The 23,179-nt window shown below is 41.4% G+C and overlaps 1 protein-coding gene and 1 non-coding gene across 2 annotated transcripts in view; both read left to right on the top strand.

Annotated features, from left to right (window-relative positions):
* The window catches only part of SGK1 (serum/glucocorticoid regulated kinase 1), a 145,746-nt gene that overhangs the window by 100,860 nt on the left and 21,707 nt on the right, over positions 1 to 23,179 (top strand). The window contains exon 3 of the mRNA XM_003827681.6: positions 6,972 to 7,047. Within this exon, the coding sequence (XP_003827729.1) occupies positions 6,972 to 7,047 (76 nt within the window). The remainder of the gene's footprint in view (positions 1 to 6,971; positions 7,048 to 23,179) is intronic.
* LOC112440273 (small nucleolar RNA U13) lies at positions 7,883 to 7,986 on the top strand. Its single transcript, XR_003028448.1, has one exon. It is a non-coding gene; the product is annotated as a small nucleolar RNA U13 (small nucleolar RNA).

The raw sequence follows: 23,179 nt of genomic DNA, 5'->3' as shown, positions 1-23,179 counted from the left end.
TAAAAAGAAAAAAAGTTTTAAAAAATTTATGCATACGTGAATATATTTATTTTGTTGAAGAAATGTTCTTTTATTGTTTTTAGAGATGGAGTCTTGCTCTGTCACCCAGGCTAGAGTGCAGTGGCGCGATCTCAACTCACTGCAACCTCCACCTCCTGGGTTCAAGCGATTCTCCTGCCTCATCCTCCCAAGTAGCTGGGATTACAGACATGCGCCACCACGCCTGGCTAATTTTGTATTTTTAGTAGAGACGTAGTTTCTCCATGTTGGTCAGGCTGGTCTCGAACTCCCAGCTTCAGGTGATCCACCTGCCTCAGCCTCCCATAGTGCTGGGATTACAGGCGTGAGCCACCACGCCTGGCCTAATTTTTATATTTTTAGTAGAGACGGGGTTTTGCCATTTTAGTCAGGCTGGTCTGAAACTCCTGACCTCAGGTGATCCGCCCACCTCGGCCTCCCACAGTGCTGGGATTACAGGCATGGTTTATTATACAGTTTACTGTTGTGTATGCTTTAAGCTTTCTATAATATTTTAAAATTGCATACTGTTATTTTGCTGTTCTTATTATATCACGTTTTTGCCCCTCCTCAATCATACTCCCATGGCATATATCCTATTGGAGAAATTCTCCTTGAATCCTTATTCCAGGGAAAGAAAGAAAGAACCAAAGAGCCCATGTGGATTCAGCCAGGAGCCAAACTCCAGGCGCTGGTCACTTCTTTAGCTTCCAACTTCCTGCTAAGCCACAGGTGTTTCATGAGGACATTTTATTTATTTATTTATTTATTATTTATTTATTTATTTATTTATTTATTTTGAGACAGAGTTTTGCTCTTGTCACCCAGGCTGGAATGCTAAGCCACAGGTGTTTCATGAGGACATTTTATTTATTTATTTTGAGACAGAGTTTTGCTCTTGTCACCCAGGCTGGAATGCAATGGCATGATCTCAGCTCATTGCAACCTCCGTCTCCCAGGTTCAAGTGATTCTTCTGCCTCAGCCTTCAGAGTAGCTAGGATTACAGGTGTGCGCCACCACACCCGGCTAATTTTGTATTTTTAGGAGAGACAGGGTTTCACCATGTTGGCCAGGCTGGTCTCAAACTCCTGACCTCAGGAGATCTGCCTGCCTCAACCTCCCAAAGTGCTGGGATTATAGGCGTGACCCCCCATACCCGGCCAAGACTTTATCTGATAATAAATTTTCTCGCTTCTGCAAAGTACCTAAAGCTACAGGAGTTATAGAGCATTGCCTGTAAACAGTTGCAGTATATATAGTTCAAGGATTTCTATAAACTTGTGCTTAAAATTTACTATATGAGCTCTCCGGGTAATTTGCCGCGGATGCTTTGGTTCTTGAGAACCATAAAGAATGGTGTGATACTTGTATGATAATGACACAGAGAACAAGAATTCTTGAAGACCCTGACTTCATCAGGAGCAGCTTCAACGTGGGGAAGATTTTATTGAACAAATAGTGATAATCATTCACAAGTAAATGAGATCTGTAAGAATGGCATTTGCTTCATACGAAAGCCTCAAGGAAACAAGGTAACTGGAGCTTAATGCAGAAAGCTAGCTCGCATATGGCAATTTTCCCAAATAGGTATATAGTTACTGTAGAAAATCAATTAAAACTTTTTGGCATTAAAAAATATTAAAAGTGGCTAAGTCATAAAGCATTCTTTACTCTTATGGTATGTTAGATTTATAGGTGCTTGGGAACATTTTATTTACTTGTATGTGGAAATAATGCTGGCTGTCCTTCCTGAAAGCTGTCCCTCAAAACCAACTCCTTAGTTTTGTGACTATTATCTAACCCTGGCCTGGGAGCTCCCTGAGGACTAGTTCACTTACTGGAAAGGATGTCTTCTGGGGCAGAGTGACCTCAGTAAAAAGACTTAAAATAAGCTCCTCGAGAGCAGTGAAAGAGAAGAGGACTGGTTAACTTGGAAATGGAAAGCTAAGGTGAGACATAATAGCTACTTTCAAATATTTGAGATATTATTTCATAAAAGAGAGAGTAGACCTGTTCTTTGTAATTTAAGAGTGAGTTAAAAACAGGAATCACTGGGCGCGGTGGCTCACGCCTGTAATCCCAGCACTTTGGGAGGCTGAAGCGGGTGGATCACGAGGTCAGGAGATCAAGACCAGCCTGGCTAACATGGTGAAACCCCGTCTCTATTAAAAATACAAAAAATTAGCCGGGCGTGGTGGTGGGCGCCTGTAGTCCCAGCTACTCCGGAGGCTGAGGCAGGAGAATGGCGTGAACCCAGGAGGCGGAGCTTGCAGTGAGCCGAGATCGCACCACTGCACTCCAGCCTGGGCGACAGAGCGAGACTCCGTCCCCCCCCGAAAAAAACAAAAAACAAAAAAACAGGAACCAAAGTTTCAAGGACCCAGATTTCAATTCAACCTGTGAAGAGTTTTCTAACAATTGAAGTAGTACTTCAGTGGAGTAGATAAATCCTGCGAAGGGATTCATACTGAGGCTGCTTAGTCAGGTAGGAGGGAATTTTTTTTTTTTTTTCTTGTAGACGGAATCTCGCTCTCTCGCCAGGCTGGAGTGCAGTGGAGCCATCTCGGCTCACTGCAACCTCAGTCTCCCGGGTTCAAGTGATTCAGTAGGAGGGATATTTTACAGTGCTGCTCAAAATGTAGTCCAGGAAATGTTACTGCTCCACACATTCTTTTTCTTGTTCTTCTTCTTTCTTTTATTTTCTTTTTAATTTATTTTACGTACAAAGAGCTAGCATGGTTTCTTTCACTGGGTGGATGATTTTGGTAATCTATTCAAGGAAGATCACTTAGCCCAACGTAATGAAGTCAACCTCTTACTTTGCATATTGATGGAAAAATTGGCTGCACATAATCTGGGTCAAACCATGCTGGTTGGAGCAGAAGCAACAAGAGCGAGAACCCTGGCCAAATTTTCACTAATGGCTCTTGTAGAGCTGCTATTGCTGCATCTTGCTTTCAGGGTTTCAATGAGGCAAAGAGGCAAGAGGCCTGTCCTTTTTTCTTGAGATTTAAATTTTAATGGCATTTTTTCCTTCAGTCTTACATCTACAATCATGTTTCCTATAAATGAAAAATGTATTACAATTACAAAAAAAAATTCCACTTATAAAATATAGACCACTTACATATTTATGTATCAAATGTCTTCTGTTCCTTTCTGATATACTGACAAAATAGGATGGCAATCTTTTCTAGATTTTGTGTTATTGTGGAAAGAACACATAACATGAGATCTATCCTTTTAACAATTTTTTTTTTTTTTGAGACAGAGTCTCCCTGTCGCCCAGGCTGGAGTGCAGTGGCACAATCTTGGCTCACTGCAACCTCTGCCTCCCAGGTTCAAGCGATTCTCCTGCCTCAGCCTCCTGAGTAGCTGGGATTACAGGCGTGTGCCCCCACACCTGGCTAATTTTTGTATTCTTAGTAGAGACGGGGTTTCACCATGTTGGCCAGGCTGGTCTCAAACTCCTGACCTCAGGCGACCCACCCACCTCAGTCTCCCAAAGTGTGGGATTACAGGCGTGAGCCACCATGCCTGGCCCTTTTAAAAATTTTTTTTTTTTGAGACGGAGTCTCACTCTGTCGCCCAGGCAGGAGTGCCGTGACACAATCTCGGCTCACCTCAACTTCTACCTCCCGGATTTTGCCTCAGCCTCCCGAGTAGCTGGGATTATAGGTGCCCGCCACCATGCCCGGCTAATTTTTGTATTTTTAATAGAGATGGGGTTTCACCATGTTTGCCAGGCTGGTCTCGAACTCCTGACCTCGTGATCCACCCGCCTCGGCCTCCCAAAGTGCTGGGATTACAGGTGTGAGCCACCGCACCTGGCCTTAACAATTTTTCAAGTGCACAATATAGTAATGTTCTCTAGGCACCATGTTGTACAGCAGATCTCTAGAAATTAGTCGTCTTGCCTAAATGAAATTTTATACCCATTGAATAGCAACTCAAGCATTTTCCCATTTGCCCCTCCCTGCAGCCCCTGGAAACCACAATTCTATTCTCTGCTTCTATGTGTTTAGCTATTTTACATACCTTATGTAAGCAGAATCGTGCAATATTTGTTCTTCTGTGACTGGCTAATTTCACTTAGCATAACATCTTCCAGTTTCATCCACGTTGTCACATATGGTATGATTTCTTTCTAAGGCCAAATAATATTCCATTGTATGTATTTACCACACTTCTTTATCAATTTATCCGTCAGTAGACATTTAGGTTGCTTCCTCATCTTGGCTGTTGTGAATAAAGTTGTAATGAACATGGAAGTGAAAATACCTCTTTGAGATCCCAATTTCTCTGATTTCCACATATTCTTTGATACTGGTCCACAAGAGAAGGAGCTTGTACCAGATGGTAAATTCATGCACTGCTTCCTTCGTCAATAGAGCTTCACAGGCCTGGCACGGTGGCTCATGCCTGTAATCCCAGCACTTTGGGAGGCCAATGTGGGTGGATTACCTGAGGTCAGAAGTTCAAGACCAGTCTGACCAACATGGCAAAACCCCATCTCTACTAAAAATACAAAAATTAGCCAGTCGTGGTGGAGCACGTCTGTAATCCCAGCTACTATTGAGGCTGAAGCAGGAGAATCACTTGAACCCGGGAGGCAGAGGTTGCAGTGAGCCGAGATGACACCATTGCACGGTAGCCTGGGCAACAAAGCGAGACTCCATCTCAACAAAGAAAAACAAAAGCCTTGTTATAAAGAGAAAATGTCAGTGAAACTAAACAATGACCTTAGTGTCATTCTTGAGTATTTTGATTATTGTTGCAATGGAAGGAATTTATCCACTAAGTAGTTGATGAAACTATAGAATATTTGCAGTAATCAAATGATCACATTACAAAATATATATAAATGGAAAAGCAGTTTTAACACTAAGATCTATATTTAACTTCATGAGAATATATTGGATTGTTTGTTTGTTTGTTTGTTTGAGACAGAGTCTCGCTTTGTCGTCCAGGCTAGAGTGCAGTGGCACGATCTCAGCTCACTGCGGCCTCTGCCTCCCGGGTTCAAGCGATTCTCCTGCCTCAGGTTCCTGAGTAGCTGGGATTACAGGCATGCGCTGCCATGCCTGACTAATTTTTGTATTTTTAGTAGAGACGGGATTTCAGCATGTTGGCCAGGTTGGTCTCGAACTCCTGACCTCAGCTGATCCGCCCGCCTCGGCCTCCCAAAGTGCTGGGATTACAGGGGTGAGCCACCACGCCTGGCCTGAGAATATATTTGAAAGCTAATATCACAGTAGTATAAAGCTGTCAAAAACATGGATCACTGCTGCTCTGTGGAACTTGTTATGTGAAATCTATTAATTGTATCTGAGTACAACCACTATGGAAAACGGTATGGAGATTCCTTAAAGAACTAAAAGTAGATCTACCATTTGATCCAGCAATTCCACTACTGTGTATCTATCGAGAGGAAAAGAAGTCATATACGAAAAAAACATGTGTGTGTATATATATATGTACACACACACATACATGTATGTATATGCATATATACACATACATGTACGTGTATGCATACACACATACATATATACACATGCATGTGTGTATGTGTGTATATGTATGTGTGTGTGTGTATATCTATATATACACATATATATGTGTATATATATATACGCATACATGGAATACTACCCAGCCAAAAAAGAACAAAATAATAGCATTTGCAGCAACCTGGATGGAATTGGAGACCATTATTCTAAGTGAGGTAACTCAGGAATGGAAAACCAAATATCATATGTTCTCACTCATAAGTGGGAGCTAAGCCATGAGGACGCAAAGGCATAAAGAGGATACAATGGACTCTGGGGACTCAAGGGGAAGGGTGACAGTGGGGCAAGAGATAAAAGACTACACACTGGGTACAGTGTACACTGCTTGGGTGTTGGGTGCACCAAAATCTCGGAGATTACCACTAAAGAACTTATCCATGTAACCATACACCATCTGTTCCCCAAAAATCTATTGAAATTTTTTTAAAAATGAAAAAAGTACCTGACAGAAAATGCTCAATAAATATTATTTATCATTAAAAACATGTATCTGCACTAAGAAGAGCCTCTAAGTGGACTAAATAATACATATTGCATATGTACATGTGCTGCTATTTGAGAATATAAAGATCCTGTTATGATTATAAAATAAGAATGCAGGCCAGGCGCGGTGGTTCACGCTTATAATCCCAGCACTTTGAGAGGCCGAGGTGGGCGGATCATTTGAGGTCAGGAGTTCGAGACCAGCCTGGGCAACATGGTGAAACCCCGTCTCTGCTAAAAATGCAAAAATTAGCCAGGCGTGGTGGCACACGCCTATAATCCCAGCTACTCAGGAGGCTGAGGCAGGAGAATCGCTTGAACTCAGGAGGCAGAAGTTGCAGTGAGCTGAGATTGCACCACTGCACTCCAACCTGAGCAACAGAATAAGACTGTCTCAAACAAACAAAAAAAGCATTTAAAGTGCTACTGAATTAAAAGTAGCTTTTAATTAATATGTATTTTCCCAAGCAATATGTACTAAAAGTATCATTTCTGTTACGTGGAGATTCAAACACTTTTTATGTATTGAGTGTCTACACTGATAAATTTGCTAATAATCCAGGGCCTCTTCATACGGCTGTGCAGTTTGTGCACTGCACATAGCGCTGGGTGAGCTCCAGCGCCCATGTGCTAACCCAGCCATCAGCCCAGTGAAACTGCTTCATGTGTAAGGGGATCAACTGTCCCGGTTTGCCCAGGACTAAAAGGCTTCCCAGGATATGGGACTTTCAGTGCTATACCCAGCACGGTCCTGAGAAAACCACCCTAATTAGAGCACAGACATGCCATATGTACTAGTTTCAGCCTTGGAATCCTTTCTCTAGAACTATAAGCCTAAAATAGCTGAAATGATGAAGCCATTTTTATATCACTTCTTTTCTCTTTATGTTTTAAAGGTGAGAGAGCCATGTAATCATGCCAACATCCTGACCAAGCCCGATCCAAGAACCTTCTGGACTAGTGATGATCCAGGTATTATTGGAAAAATACAACCTGTTTCCTGTTATGTACAGGATACATTCTGTAGTAAAGCTCTACACAAAGGCAAGGTTTGGGGGGAAATATTTTTTTGTTTGTTTGTTTTTTGTTTTTTGTTTTTCTTGAGACAGAGTCTTGCTCTGTTGCCCAGGTTGGAGTGCAGTGGCGCAATCTCAGCTCACTGCAAGCTCCACCTCCCAGGTTCACGCCATTCTCCTGCCTCAGCCTCCCGAGTAGCTGGGACTGTAGGCGCCTGCCACCATGCCCAGCTAATTTTTTTGTATTTTTAGTAGAGATGGTGTTTCACCGTGTCAGCCAGGATGGTCTCGATCTCCTGACCTTGTGATCCGCCCGCCTTGGCCTCCCAAAGTGCTGGGATTACAGGCGTGAGCCACCGCGCCCGGCCTTGTTTATTTATTCTTACCTAACCCAACACTCGAATACACTTTGCAATTAATTTTTTTTTTTTTTTTTCTGGAGACGGAGTCTTGCTCTGTCGCCCAGGCTGGAGTGCGGTGGTGCGATCTCGGCTCACTGCAACCTCCACCTCCAGGGTTCAAGCGATTCTCCTGCTTCAGCCCCCCAAGTAGCTGGGACTACAGGCATGAGCCACCATGCCTGGATAATTTTTGTATTTTTAATGGAGACAGGGTTTCACCATGTTAGCCAGGCTGGTCTCGAACTCCTGACCTCAGGCAATCCGCTGAGCTCGGCTTCCCAAAGTGCTAGGATTACAGGTGTGAGCCACCATACCTAGCCTTGCAATCAATTTTATCCTAAAAGTCCTTTTGTTATATCTTCTTTTCAGTATCTAAAACATATATACTAGATCCCTTTGTCGTTTATAAGTGTGATGATTGGGTTTTCATGTTCCTGTGTGAGATATGCCTCCTTCAAGCCTTGTTATGATGTCCGCACATTACCTGCCTGTCATTTAAAAAAAAAAAAAATATATATATATATATATATATATATATATATATCATCAGGTACAGCTTTGTGGATTGTGAAGCATATTTAAGTGTTGGGAGGAATGAGGAATGAGTCTATTTGCTGGAGTAGAAGACAGAGGAGTTGAATAAAGTGGGCAAACACATGAGTCCAAGTTTGTTTTCTAGGGCAGGGAAGAGATTTGAAAACCTAGGGTGAATCATACTTCAGAATACTTATGGGAGGGCATGTATACTTGCACTATGATATTAGGGCTATACATCTAATCAGAATCAGAGGAATGCCACTTTATGAGATCGGAGAATATGCTTCAGGTTATATGATTAGAAATTACGCTTAGACAAAGAGTAGGGTATGTTCTCATAGCAAATAGAAGACATTTAAAAATTCTTTTTCACAAACACACATGAGCCATGAGGCCTAATTGCACAAAGTAGACACTAGAAATAAAAGGGAAGGTGAAGCAAAAAGGAGCTAAAACAAGAGAGTGATAATAGAGCTTTCACCTTTTCTAATGAAATAGGTCTAATGAAATAGAAAACTCACGCTGATATCTGATATTTGTATTATGCCTCACGCTTTTACAAGGGGTATTCACAGAAATCTAATGTAGTGTTTGCCGCAATCCCTTGAAATAGGAGGGACAGCCCTTTCCTTGTTATGCCTCTATTAGAAATGAAATAATAAGCTGAACAGGTTAGCTGACATATCCAAAGCTCGCAGCCAGAAAATACCAAGGCTAGGAGAATGGAGAGTGGACTGCCCAGTTCTATAGCACGCTTCTTAGGAAGAAGCAGCTCTCCTAGCAGAAACAGCTTGGGCTAAATCTGTGCTATAATCTGTTCTTCATAAAAGGGAGTCAGAGGCTGTGCCTATTAGCAGAAACAGGAGGACTTGAGAAGGAAAGTGAGAAACTCTCTGATGGCTATTTTTTTTTTTTCAAAGACCAGACTTACGGTCTAAACATTATCAATTTCATCTGTCAAAAAATTGTTTTCTGTCTTGTTTTATTATATCTTTTGAAGAAAGAAGAAAAAACATAAAAGTGAATTAGCCTATTTATGCCATCATTTCAGCCCATCAGCAGTGTACCACCACAATAAACAAGCCATCTGCTGGCTAATACTGCTATTAAGATCTACAGCACATGTGTTATGAAGAAGCAATGTAGAATGAAACATTACCAAAGGAACATAAATGATTCTTGATGTTATGTAAAGAAAATGGAAAGGGAGGGAAATCTGTACAGGACAGGTCTAGAAAATGGTGCTTGACCAGCAGCCCTCAGGACTGCTCTATCTATGAAGCAGCTATTCTTTATTCCTTTACTTTCTTAATAAACTTGCTTTCACTGAAAGAGAGAAACAGAGAAAGAAAGAAAGAGAGAAAGAGAGAAACAGAGAAAGAAAGAAAGAAAGAAAGAAAGAAAGAAAGAAAGAAAGAAAGAAAGAAAGAAAGAAAAAGAAAGAAAAGGAGGGAGGGAGGGAAGGAAGGAAGGAAGAAAGAAAAGAAAGAAAGAAAAAGAAAATGTTGCTTGGACACTTTTTGAAGCCTAAATAAATTATGTTACGGGCTGGGCGTGGTGGCTCATGCCTGCAATCCCAGCACTTTGGGGGGCCAAGGTGGGTGGATCACCTGAGGTCAGGAGTTAGAGACCAGCCTGGCCAACATGGTGAAACCCCTTCTCTACTAAAAATACACAAATTAGCTGGGAGGTGTGGCACATGCCTGTAATCCCAGCTACTTGGGAGACTGAGGCGGGAGAATCACTTGAACCCAGGAGGCAGAGGTTGCAGTAAGCCAAGATTGTGCCATTGCATTCCAGCCTGGGCAAAAAGAGTGAAATTCCATCTCAAAAAAAAAAAAAGTTACAAGAAAAACTAATGCAGAACACATAGAGAAATAGGAATAGAAATATTTCAGACTTACTTTTTTTTTTTTTTTTTCCTGAGATGGAGTCTTGCTCTTGTTGCCCAGGCTGGAGTGCAATGGCATGATCTTGGCTCGGCTCACTGCAACCTCTGCCTCCTGGGTTCAAGCAATTCTCCTGCCTCAGCCTCCTGAGTAGCTGGGATTACAGGCACATGCCATCACTCCCAGCTAATTTTTGTATTTTTAGTAGAGACGGGGTTTTGCCATGTTGGTCAGGCTGGTCTCTAACTCCTGACCTCAGGTGATCCACCCACCTCAGCCTCCCAAAGTGCTGGGATTACAGGCATGAGCCACCGTGCCCAACCACACACACATCTTTATGATTATTATTATTTCCTAATGAACTGATCATTTTATCATTAGGAAATTTCCTTCTTTATCTCTGGTAAAAGTCTTTGTTTTAAGTCTATTTCTTCTGATAGATACAGCCAGTCCAATCTTCTAAAGCCTGCTTTTCACATGGCATATTTTTCTTTCCATTTTCTTTCAACCTGTGTCTTATAGTTAAGGTGCTTATCTTATAGACATCATGTGGTTAGATTTTCCTTTTAAAATCCTATCTAATGATCTCTGTTTTTTTTACTTGGGATGTTTAGCCCCTTTATACTTAATGTAATGACACAGTTAGATTTAACTTTACTGTTTTGCTATTTGTTTTCTATATGTCCCTTCTCTTCTTTGTTTGCTTATTCTTCCTTTCCTGACTTCTCTAGGATTATTTGAATAGGTTTTAGAATTTAATATTAATTTACCTGTTGACTTTCTAGTTATCCTCTTTGCATCACATTTTCAGTGGTGCTCTGAAGATTACAATAAATGACTTTATTTTTATTTTTATTTTTTTGAGACAGAGTCTCACTCTGTTGCCCAGGCTGGGGTGCAGTGGCACAATCTTGGCTCTCTGTGACCTCCACCTTCTGGGTTCAAGTAATTCTCCTGTCTCAGCCTCCCAGGTAGTGGGATTACAGGCACGTGCCACCATGCCTGGCTAATTTTTGTATTTTTAGTAGAGACGGGGTTTCAGTATGTTGGCCAGGCTGGCCTCGATCTCTTGACCTCAAGTGATCTGCCCACCTCGGCCTCCCAAAGAGCTGGCATTACAGGCATGAGCCACTGTACCCAGCCGAGAATAAATGACTTTAAATTTTCATAGACCATTGTCAAAATTTGCAAACAATGTAGGTGCATCTACCCCACTCTACCCTCATCTTTTATATTATAGCTGTCATATGTATTATCTATATATGTACTAAACCCTACAGTACAGTGCATTTTTTAAAAAATAAGGGGAAAATTATCTTTTGTTTTTATCCAGATATTTGCCATTTCTGATGTTCTTCATTTCTTCCTGAAAATCTGTTTCTCTCTGGTATCATTTCCCTTTAGCCTGGAAATTTTCCTTTAGGATTTCTTTTTTTTTCATGTTTTTATTATTTTTTTGAGATAGAATCTTGCTCTGCCACCCAGGCTGCAGTGCAGTGGCGAGACCTCAACTCACTGCAACTTCCACCTCCCGGGTATAAGCAATTCTCCTGTCTCCTGTCTCAGCCTCCCGAGTAGCTGGGATTACAGGTGCATGCCACCATGCCCGGCAAATTTTTGTATTTTTAATAGAGACAGGGTTTCACCATGTTGGCCAGGCTGGTCTTGAACTCCTGACCTCAAGTGATCCACTCACCTCAGCCTCACAAAGTGCTGGGATTACAGGAGTGAGCCACCGCGCCTGGCCAGGATTTCTTATAAGTCTTCTGGCAGTGAAATATCTTAGTTTTCTTTTATCTACATGATATGTCTTTATAAATGGAAATACCTTTATTTCATTCTTGAAGGATGTTTTTGCTAGATATGGAATTCTGCGTGGCTACTTTGTTTTTCTTTCTTTCATAACTTTAAAGATATTGGTTCTTGTCTTCTGGCCTGTAGAGTTTCTGATGAGAAGTCAACAATGTTTACATTATTGCTATGCTGAATGTAATGTGTAGTCTTTTACTGGCTGCTCTAATTTTATTTTTATTTTTATTTTTATTTTTTGTCAGTTTGACTATGATGTGCCTAGAGTAGAATCTATATTCTTTAAGATGTAGATCTCTCAGGTTTAGGGAGTTAAATATTCTTCTAGTTCGCTAGTAGTTTTCTCACAGTTTGAAACTAGGTGACGCAATTGTTTCTCCCGTGGTTTCTACACTGCAGCATGCCCTTTCTTCTCCAGCACATCAGCACTTGGAAACTCTTTCTAACTGCCTTGAATTCTGATAAGTGCAAACACAAGCTTGAGCAGCTCCACAGCCATCCATCCACAACACCAAATCTTATGAGCCTGTAAATGGATTCTTTACAAAGGCCATGTTCTAGTCATGGTTGCAGTACGAGTTTTATTACTGTAACTTTTACAAATTCCTGAAGTGATTTTAATAATACAAGAAATAATAGGTCGGGTGCGGTGGCTCACACCTGTAATCCCAGCACTTTGGGAGGCTGAGGCGGGTGGATCACCTGAGATCAGGAGTTCAAGACCAGCCTGGCCAACATGGTGAAACCCCGTCTCTACTAAAAATATAAAAATTAGCAAGGCCTGGTGGTGTCTGCCTGTAATCCCAGCTACTCAGGAGGCTGAGGCAGAAGAATTGCTTGAACCCGGGAGGCAGAGGTTGCAATGAGCCGAGATTGGGCCACTGTACTCCAGCCTGGGCAACAGAGCGAGACTCTATCTCCAAAAAAGAAAAAGAAATAAGGCTGGGTGCGGTGGCTCACGCCTGTAATCCCAGCACCTTGGGAGGCCGAGGCGGGCGGATCATGAGGTCAGGAGATGGAGACCATCCTGGCTAACATGGTGAAACCCTGTCTCTACTAAAAATACAAAAAATTAGCTGGGCATGGTGACGGGCACCTGTAGTCCCAGTTATGCAGGAGGCTGAGGCAGGAGAATGGCGTGAACCCAGGAGGCAGAGGTTGCAGTGAGCCGAGATCGCGCCACTGCACTCCAGCCTGGGGGACAGAGTGAGACTCCATCTCAAAAAAAAAAAAAAAAAAAAGAAAAAGAAAAGAAAAAGAAATAATACAAAAAATGACAATGTTTTCGTCATTTTTTATGGAAAATACATTCCAGTGAATGGAGTATTTTCATTCAAAATCAGTCATCATCAGAGAGTATTTTATTTATTTAATGTAGTGTGTAATCTGTTTTTTGTTTTGTTTTGTTTTTGAGACAAGGTCTCACTCTGTCACCCAGGCTGGAGTGCAGTGGCATGATCTCAGCTCACTGTAGCCTCAGCCTACTGGGCTCAAGTGATCCTCCTGCCTCAGCCCCACAAGAAGCTGGGACTATAAGCACATGCCACCACACCCAGCTAATTTCTTGTATTCTTGTAGAGACGGGGTTTCTCCATGTTGCTCAGGCTGGTCTTGAACTCCTGAGCCCAAGTGATCCACCTGCCTTGGCCTCCCAAAGTGCTTGGATTACAGGTGTGAGCCAGCATCTGGCCTGATACACAGTTTAAATAGAGTTAAATATTAGGGGTAGTTAGTCCACATTGCTTGATAGAAATAGAAGTTAAATAAAAACATGATTTTGTGAAGAATTAAGGAATTACTCAAGGTAGTTTCATTACGTGAAATCTGGTAGAATTGCCTAGATTTTGACATTCACTCTTTTTGTGTGAGTGCCAGACGACAGGACTAGCGTGCTCAGTTGCTATGTGTAGATAGATACTGGTATACAGTTGGAAAAACAAAAGTCATTTTTTAAGTCTTTCTTTTTTATCATTATAACATAAAAGTGGCATATGCTCATCATAGGGAAAAAATGAAAAATAGAGAAAGGAAGAAAATTGATCACCCGTCATCTTACTGCTCACACTTTTGTTCACAGGGCTTAGAATTTCTCATGCATTCCCAGCATTTGTTCAGACAGTAAGCAAACAGGCTGCACAAGTTTAGGTTCTTTCCTGTTATCTTTGTTTTTAGCCTTTGAAACCTGAGTTGTTTGTTTTTGTACACCTTTGTTTTTCAATCGCTGGTCCTGCAGTGGCCTATAATTTCCTCTTGAATGAGAATTTCAAGGTAGAATGAGTTTCTTCATACTTTCAAAATGTGTGTTTTTCCCCAGTACTATTATTGGCAACACAGATAATGTTCTTTGCTTAGAGAAAACCAGATAATGAAGTGGTTAAACAACAAGATTGATTTGCAAGCCATTATTTTAGCTAGACACTGGTTTTGCCAGGTAAGAAGCATAATTCTTTGATGTTCCCCTGGCCTTTTACTTGATGTCCCTTTTTAACAAGACAATTCTACCACTGGGGTTTTTTAAATGTCTAGATTTCTTTCAAACAAAAATTAAAGAGCAAGAATCATTACTGTATAAATTTTTCCCAGAGGAGAAAATTTAAGTTTTCCTTATATTTCCAGGATTATGCATTGTTCATATATATATATATTTTTTTCTACATTTATTTTTCTTTCTTTTTTTAACTTTTGTTTTAGGTTTGGTAGTACATTTGAAGGTTTGTACATAAGTAAACTCTCTTTCTTTCTTTTTTTTTTTTTTTTTTTTTTTTGAGAGAGAGTCTTGCTCTGTCGCCCAGTCTGGAGTGCAGTGACGCAATCTCAGCTCACTGCAACCTCCGCCTTTCAGGTTCAAGCCATTCTTCTGTCTCAGCCTCCTGAGTAGCTGGGATTACAGGCACCCGCCACCACGCCTGGCTAATTTTTGTATTTTTAGTAGAGATCCGGTTTCACCATGTTGACCAGACTGGTCTAGAACTCCTGAGCTCAAGTGATCTGCCTTCCTTGGCCTCCCAAAGTGCTGAGATTACAGGCGTGAGCCACCATGCCGGGCCAGCATAGGTAAGCTCTTGTCACAGGGGTTTGTTGTGCAGACTGTTTCATCACCCAGGTATTAAGTCCATTATCCAATAGTTATCTTTTCTGCTCCTCTTCACCCTCCCATCCTCTATCATCAAGTAAACCCTAGTGTCTGTTGTTTCCGTCTTTGTGTTTCTAAGTTCTCATCATTTAGCTCCTATATGTTTTCTCATAGTTCATCACATTAAAAAAATCAGCTCAAGCTGGGTGTGGTGGCTTGCACGTATGGTCCCAGCTACTAAGGAAGATGAGGCAGAAGGATGGCTTGAGCCCAAGAGTTGGAGGCTGCGGTGAGCCATGATCATGCCATTGCACTCCAGCCTGGGTGACAGAGCGACACCTTGTCTTCAAAATAAGTAAATACAAGAATAAATAAATAAATAAAAATTAGCTCAAATTTCTGGGGACTTAGGAATCACTACTGGTAGCTCATGCCTATAATTCCAGCTACTCAGGAGGCTGAGGCAGGAGGATCACTTGAGGTCAGGAGTAAGACCCTGTTTTCAAAAAAAAAAAAAATAGAAAAAGAGAAAAAGAAGAAAAAAAAATCACTATAAAGTGGTATATCCATATTTACTCAGGAGCAGTCATAGTTTATGTACCAAATGTAGAAATAAAATGATTCATAATTTGAAAACATATGGACTACAGAAATATTTTAGTATTTCAGAGAATATATAAAATGATATCATTGGATTAATACAAGCAGAGGAAGGACTTCAGTACATGAATTTTTTAAAGTAAAGAGAACAATTTCTAGATTTTTTCTTTTGAAAAGCAAAATACTCATATTTATAGCTAGAAAACAATTGCTTGTCTGCCGAAGTATGGCATTATCTAACAAAAGAGAAAAATGTGATAAAAGTTAAACATCATCTGCTTACACAAGAATTTTCCATCTGATACATGTTGGCCAGTATATTCATGGTAGACTTTGCCTCCTGATATTACAGATAAATTATCTAGTAAAAATCTGTGGACACATGAAAATCCTGTAGGTTGACTAACCTTGTTTACTCAGGTCATAACTACAAAGCGGTAGCTATCTCAGTAATAAAATCGTCTTACACATAGTGAAGAATTCCAAAGTCTCATAGTGTCATCAGTGGAAGCAGAGATGAAGCTAGGATTTGAAAAGAACAAGGACACAGTCATAAGAACCTAAATTATCCTTTGGCCTATATCTTGTATACCCTCCACCTCATTAAACAAAAATTCTGTGCAAAGATTGGCTTCCCTAGAGGCCACTTATGTTTCTTGTGGATGTTCACCCATAAATTTGGTCCCCCTGTTAACTGACACTTGGACTATTTTTGCTATTTTATTTTATTTTATTTTATTTTTTATTTTATTTTATATTTTATTTTATTTTAATTTAATTTAATTTTATTTTATTTTATTCTTTGAGATGGAGTCTTGCTTTGTCGCCCAGGCAGTGCTCTCAGTGGCACGATCTCAGTTCACTGCAACCTCCACCTCCCGGGTTCAAGCGATTCTCCTGCCTCTGCCTCCCAAGTAGCTGATATTACGGGCATCCGCCACCATGCCTGGCTAATTTTTGTATTTTTTAGTAGAGATTAAGTTTCACCATGTTGGCCAGGCTGGTCTCAAACTCCTGACCTCAAGTGATCCACCGGCTTCAGCCTCCCAAAGTGCTGGGATTACAGGTGTGAACCACCACGCATGGCCTACTTTTGCTTTTTATGTGTTGAAGCTTGATAAATAATGACCTCAACATGACAATAGCTGCTGATATTCTTGACCTATTAACTGAACTACAGATGGCTGGTCATAACTTTTTATGCCATCAAATGAAGGGCCCCCTTAAGACAATAAAAACATAACACCTTTGGGTAGAGAGAAATGAGAAAAAAAATGTAGAGACAAGTAGTACCACATCTCAAGTTAGAGTCTCCAACTTGCCAGCTATCTTCCACTACTCCCCAAAATAATTTCCTGTACATTAGGGTTTTTGTTGCTGTTGCTGTTGTTGGTTGTTTGAGACAGGGTCTTATTTTGTCACCCAGGCTGGAGTGCGGTGGTGCGATCACGGCTTACTGTGGCCTTGACCTCCCAGGTTCAAGCGATCCTCTTATCTCAGCCCCCCAAGTAGCTGGGACTACAGGCATAAGCTACCACGCCCAGCTAATTTTTTTGTTTTTTGTAGAGATGGGGTTTCACCATGTTGTCCAGGCTGGTCCCAAACTCCTAAGCTCAAGTGATCTGTCCGCCTCAGCCTCCCGAAGTGCTGGGATTACAGGCGTGAGTCACTGCACCCGGCCTTATACATTCAGTTTTTAACAAACTTTCTTGTCCATGGTATATGCACAATCAAATGTGTTGAAAAAATGAATACAATTAACACTGCCCAAAATTAAGGTAGATAGAGATTCATTCTGAAAGTCTTTTTGAAGACTTAATCCATCAGAAAGAGACCCACTCACTCTGTCACTCATATGTGGTTTTTGGCATCCCGTACTTCAACTCGAAGTTTTAAAAATCAATTTCTCTATCTTAGAACAGGTAACCACAATCATTCTCAGCTTCCTGAACCACATCTCTTTTAGTCAACTGACCTCACATCAGAGTTGGCCAGCAGGCCATGCACAGAGCAGCAGGAAACTGCCCGGTAGTGTACAATCTGTTGTGGTTGTGTTGTGAACTCTTGAGTCAGGCCTTCTGAGTTTGCCACAGATTTCAATGCTTACTACCTGTGTGACTTTGGGCAAATTATTATTATTATTTTATTATTATTTTAATTTTTTTTAGGGTAAATTATTATTTTTTCTTTGTTTTCTTTGTTTGAGACAGAGTCTCACTCTGTTGCCCAGGCTGGACTTGAACTCCTGGGCTCAAGTGATCCTCTTGGCCAGGCACGGTGGCTCATACCTGTAATCCCAGCACTTTGGGAGGCCAAGGCAGGTAGCTCACTTGAGCTCAGGAGTTCAAGACCAGCCTGGATAACATAGTGAGACCCCATCTCTTTTTAAATTTAAAAAAAATAAGTGATCCTCCCGCCTCACCCTCCAGAGTAGCTGGGATTACAGTCACGTGCCTGGCTGGGCAAATTATTTAACCCTCTGTCCTTTCATTTCTTATACATGCAAAAATGAAATAGTAATAATAGATTATAGAATTTTGTGGGGATTAAAAAAGATAATGCAGTAAAGGTATTTATAACTGTGTTAACATATAATTAGTGGTCAATTTATGTTAGCTCTTTTTACCTGGAGAAAGAATTATGTCATTTACATGGGATTACATTTATCTAGGATTACACTTTCATGGGATTTACTAACTATGGTTTGAAAGAAGAGTGCATTTTGTTTTATCATTACTGTTACTATTTTATACATTACTGGACCCCAAACTTGTTTTTTCTGCTGAACCATGAAGCTTATAATTTGCTGTATTCCATTATCTGGAGCCCCAGACACAAAACTGATAAGCTTCCTGGAAATAGACATATGGCTAGACTTAAAATCCTCAAATTGGAGCGAACCTTAGTTGCCTAGTCATTTAGATAAAATATTGCATTCTTAAGCTAAGATCTAGAAAGCAAAAAGCACTTTGTTTTGCATGACTTAAACCATCTACAATGGTTTAGACGGTTCCAAGTTCAAGGATGGGTTATTTATTCCAGTGAGTAGGGAAATGTTATTTCTAAACTCTCTGTGTAAAGATACTTAGAGTCATGCTCATCTAGCATCTGAGTTATGTTTGGCAGTGAAAAGTTTGTCAGATCCTATCCTCACAACTGTCCCAGTGCCAAATGTGTGAATGTGTGACTATAGGCTCAGTTTAGCTCAACACAGAGAGGCCCCTCACTCTGCCTTGGATTGTGTAAATGAAGGGTTTAGCTTTCTGAAGCTTTCCAATTGGAGCAAAATCTGTTTCTGCGTTTGTGGAACTTACAATTTTCTCTTTCTCTTTGTTCTGACCAAAATTGCTTGTTATTTCTGCTGTTTTACTAAAGGCTAAACTAACGGTGTTTCACAATAGCTCGTTTTTCTAATTCCTCAGGATTCTTTTAAAACTATTTTCATGCAGTATTTTCATGTGCTTATTTTATCCAAATCATTTATGTCCAAGATCTTTCATTTCCATAGTCCTAAAAGGCATTTTATTATAGCTAAAATGATACCAGGAAATTTTCTCACTTAAAAAATACAAGGAAAATATGAAATGCAACTTCATATTTTAATAAATCTGCTCTCATTATTTTGAATCAAACTCATATGGCAGCAGATCAAAAAGTCTAGTGGATTTTAACTGTAGCAAGAGTTAAAATGTCCTAAATTTTATTAAGTTAGGCATGCTGAAATATTCAGCCTTTAATGGCTTGCTTTTTGCCCAAGAAGTTTATCTCATAATACAGGATACATAATACTGTGGAAAGAAAAACTTGTAGGCCGGGTGCAGTGGTTCACGCCTGTAATCCCAGCACTTTGGGAGGCCGAGGCGGGCGCATCACTTGAGGTAAGGACTTCAAGACCAGCCTGGCCGACATGGTGAAACCTCGTCTCTACCAAAAAGTATAAAAATTAGCCAGGTATGGTGGTGTGCGCCTGTAATCCCAGCTACTCAGGAGACTGAGGCAGGAGAATCACTTGAACCCAGGAGGCGGCGGAGGTTGCAGTGAGCCGAGATCGTGCCACTGCACTCCAGCCTGGGTAACAGAGCGAGACTCCGTCTCAAAAAAAAAAAAGAAAAGAAAAACTTTGGACAAATTGAATTTAACGGCTTATTTGAGCAAAGAATGATTCTCCAATCAAGCAGCCCTCAGAACCAAAGGAGGCTCAGAGAGTTCCACTGCGCAAATAGGTGGACAGGGAGCATTTATAGACAGAACTGGAAGTGAGGTACACAAACAGCTTGACTGGTTAAAGCTCCAAATTTGCCTTATTTGGGCATCGTCTGATCAGTTGGCATCCTGTGATTGGCTGAAGCTCAGTTGCTGTGATTAGCTGAAGTTTGGTTGCTGTGATTGGCTGAGACTTAGCTAGTTGTAACAAAAATATATATAGCATGTCGTTATAACATTGATGAGAAAAGAAAAAAAAGATTTCCAGCTGGGGCCACAGTCTGTGTAAAGTTCACACTTTCTCTTCATGTCTTTGTGGGTTTTCTCCATGTAACTCCACTTTCCTCCCACATCCCAAAGATATGCATGTTGAGGTTCATTGGCATGTTCACATTGTCCCAGTCTGAGTGAGCATGAGTGTGGGTGTGAGTGTGCCTTGAGGATGGGACGGACTCCTGTCCAAGGTTGGTGTCACCTTGTTCCCTGAGCTGCCAGGATAAGCTTGGGTTGTCTACCACCCTCAAGTGGAATCATTGGGTAAATAGTTATCTTAGTTTTTATTAATTTTTCCCCTCCCCTCCCCTCCCTTCTCCTCCCTTCCCCTTCCCTCCCTTCCCCTCCCCTCTCCTCCCCTCCCTTCTCCTCCCCTCCCCTTCCCTCCCCTCCCCTCTCCTCCGGTCCCCTCCCCTCTCCTCCCCTCCCCTCTCCTACCCTCCCTTCTCCCCTCCCCTCTCCTCTCCTTTCTTTTCTTTTTTAACTGTTCCTTGCAGAGCAAGGCTAGCTTAGGCACTGTACCCAGAGTCAGCTATTAATCGATCCAGCCAGGTGACTGAGTGAGAAGATCTCACTCAAAAAAAGAAAATCTAAAACAACAGCAACTTCAGTGTGCAGGAAGGAACATAAGAAAATAAAGAGAGAACAGAACAAAGAAGAAAAACAACAGCAACTCACTCTAAGTACTGTGGAAACAAACTGGAAGTGGGGCTAGAAAAAAAACAAAGGGAGAAGATCCCTGTAGTCCCAGCTACTTGGGAGGCTGAGATGAGATCACCTGGGCAAGACCGGGAATTTATTTCAATGTTCAGTATTTGAAGTGTTTTGGTCTTTATTTAGAAGTTATGTGATGTTTTTATGTCCATAAGTATGCAATAGGAAGTTAATTCCTCATTATATCAATTAGCTTATGGTGAAATTGGTTTCCTTATACTTTATTTCACTTAAAGTTACAATATCTAAGAACCTAGCTACCATTTTTAGTGAGGACTTATAACGTACTCCTAAATTAGGTTTTCAGTTTGTGGACATACTAAGCTGAGCTGCAATCAGGTAGAGATTCAAGGAACAGAGGTGACTTCAGGTCAAATTTAGTTTAAAATATGTAAGACATGATATCAGCTTATATGCCTGACTTAGAGAAAATAAATGGAAAAGAAGATTTTTGAACATATGCCCTTAATAACAAGTGTTTTATTTGGTTAAATGTAAACACAATTTTTAACATTTGAAGAAAAATTATTTTATGACTTTAAAATTGTACATAGTAAGGAAAATAAGCCCATAACTAATAATGAAAACAGGCTATTCCAGGAATGAAATGGCCCTCAAAGAGGTGCAGGTGAAGGGTAGGAAATAAGGGGTTAATAGTGGGTGGCCCAGGAGGGCGCAGTGGCTCCCGCCTGTAATCCCAGCACTTTGGGAGGCCAAGGCAGGCGGGTCATTTGAGGTCGAGTTTCAGACCAGCCTGGCCAACATGGTGAAAATACAAAAGTACAAAAATTAGCCAGGCATGGTGGTGCATGCCTGTAATCCCAGCTACTCGGGAGGCTGAGGTGGGGGAATCGCTTGAACCCAGGAGGCAGAGTTTGCAGTGAGCCAAGATCGTGCCACTGCACTCAAAAGAATGGGGGGGGGGGGATGGATGGAGGTGGGAGGGAGGTAGGGAGACGAAGGTAAAACCAGGGATGCCAGAGGCAAGAATAGTACTATATTTTAGAGCAGAGGGCCCCCAGCGAATTCAAGAGAGTTGATTGAAGTTGATTCTATCTTACTCTAAAACTCCTTTATTTTGTTAAGGTGTAAATTGACAGTAGAAAGAAAATGCAAAGGATTTAGGAAAAGATTAGCTCAGGCTGGGCTGGAGTCGTTAAAGTAGATGTCAGTGAACAATGCAGCTCACGAAATCCTGACCTTTCCTCTTAAATGAGCGTGGCAGTCAGCATTTCCCACTGATTAAAATTTTGGCTCTTAGGCCGGGCATGGTGACCCACGCCTGTAATCCCAGCACTTTGGGAGGCTGAGGTGGGTGGATCACTTGAGGTCAGGAGTTGGAGACCAGCCCGGCCAACATGGCAAAACCCCATCTCTATAAAAATACAAAAATCAGGGCCGGGCGTGGTGGCTCACGCCTGTAATCCCAGCACTTTAGGACGCCAAGGCGGGCGGATCACGAGGTCAGGAGATTGAGACCATTCTGGCCAACATGGTGAAACCCTGTCTCTACTAAAAATACAAAAATTAGCTGGGCATGGTGGCGGGCCCCGTCCCAGCTGCTTGGGAGGCTGAGGCAGGAGCATCCCTTGAAACCGGGAGGTGGAGGTTTCAGTGAGCCGAGGTCACACCACTGCACTGCAGCCTGGTGACAGAGCGAGACTCTGTCTCAAAAAAAAAAAAAAACAAAAATCAGCCGGGCGTGGTGGCGCATGCCTGTAGTCCCAGCTACTCGGGAGGCTGAGGCAGGAGAATCCATTGAACCCAGGAGGCAGAGGTTGCAGTGAGCCGAGATCACGCCACTGCACTCCAGCCTGGGCGACAGACTGAGACTTCGTCTCAAAAAAAAAAAAAAACAAAAAAAAACAAAACACCAAACACTAGGCATAGTGCCTGCCACTTAGTATAATCGTTCAAGAAATGTCAGCTATTATAATAGGTGGACTTAACTGTGGAACTTAAAGAGAACATGTTCGTTTCGCTGATACGTATGTCCTTAGCACCACTGTAGTACCCGCCTTGAGAATGTGTAGAAGAGCTACTCCTTCAAAAACCTTCATGAGGATATTTGATCACAACCTAACGAAGAACTTTAACGATCGATGCTAGTTGGCAGTGGTAGAGATGGTTTGGGAAGTAGAGGTGATTCCAGCGAAAGATTAGAGAAAGACCTTAATAAATGGTTGTCAGGAATATTGTATGGGGGAAGGGGGATGTTCCTGTTTCTTAAGATTTTTTTGCCCTTGGTAAAAAGTCTGCTCTTGATTTTATGAATAGCATAAAATGAGGCTAGTGGTGAAATACCCCAACTTTCGTGTAGACAATAACTTTGAACTTTAAAACAAAGAGGGAGAAAAGCATTGAATATGCTGACTATGAACTGTCCTTTATGCACATAAACACATGAATACTAATAGTGCTAAGGTGAGCAGTGCACAGCATAGCTGTTGGGTTATTTTTAGAAATGGCAAAAATAAAGCCACATGCTTTTACCCAGTCTCTTTGTGAGACAAATAATCAGAAAGCAGTCTGCGAAAATCAGGAAGGATTGCTCTTCGACAAAAACATAATTGGCACATATGAGGAAGA

This window comes from Pan paniscus, chromosome 5 (genome assembly GCF_029289425.2).
Source record: "Pan paniscus chromosome 5, NHGRI_mPanPan1-v2.0_pri, whole genome shotgun sequence".
NCBI lineage: Eukaryota > Metazoa > Chordata > Mammalia > Primates > Hominidae > Pan > Pan paniscus.
Note: the sequence above shows the minus strand (reverse complement) of the source record. Positions and strands in the feature narration are given on the sequence as shown.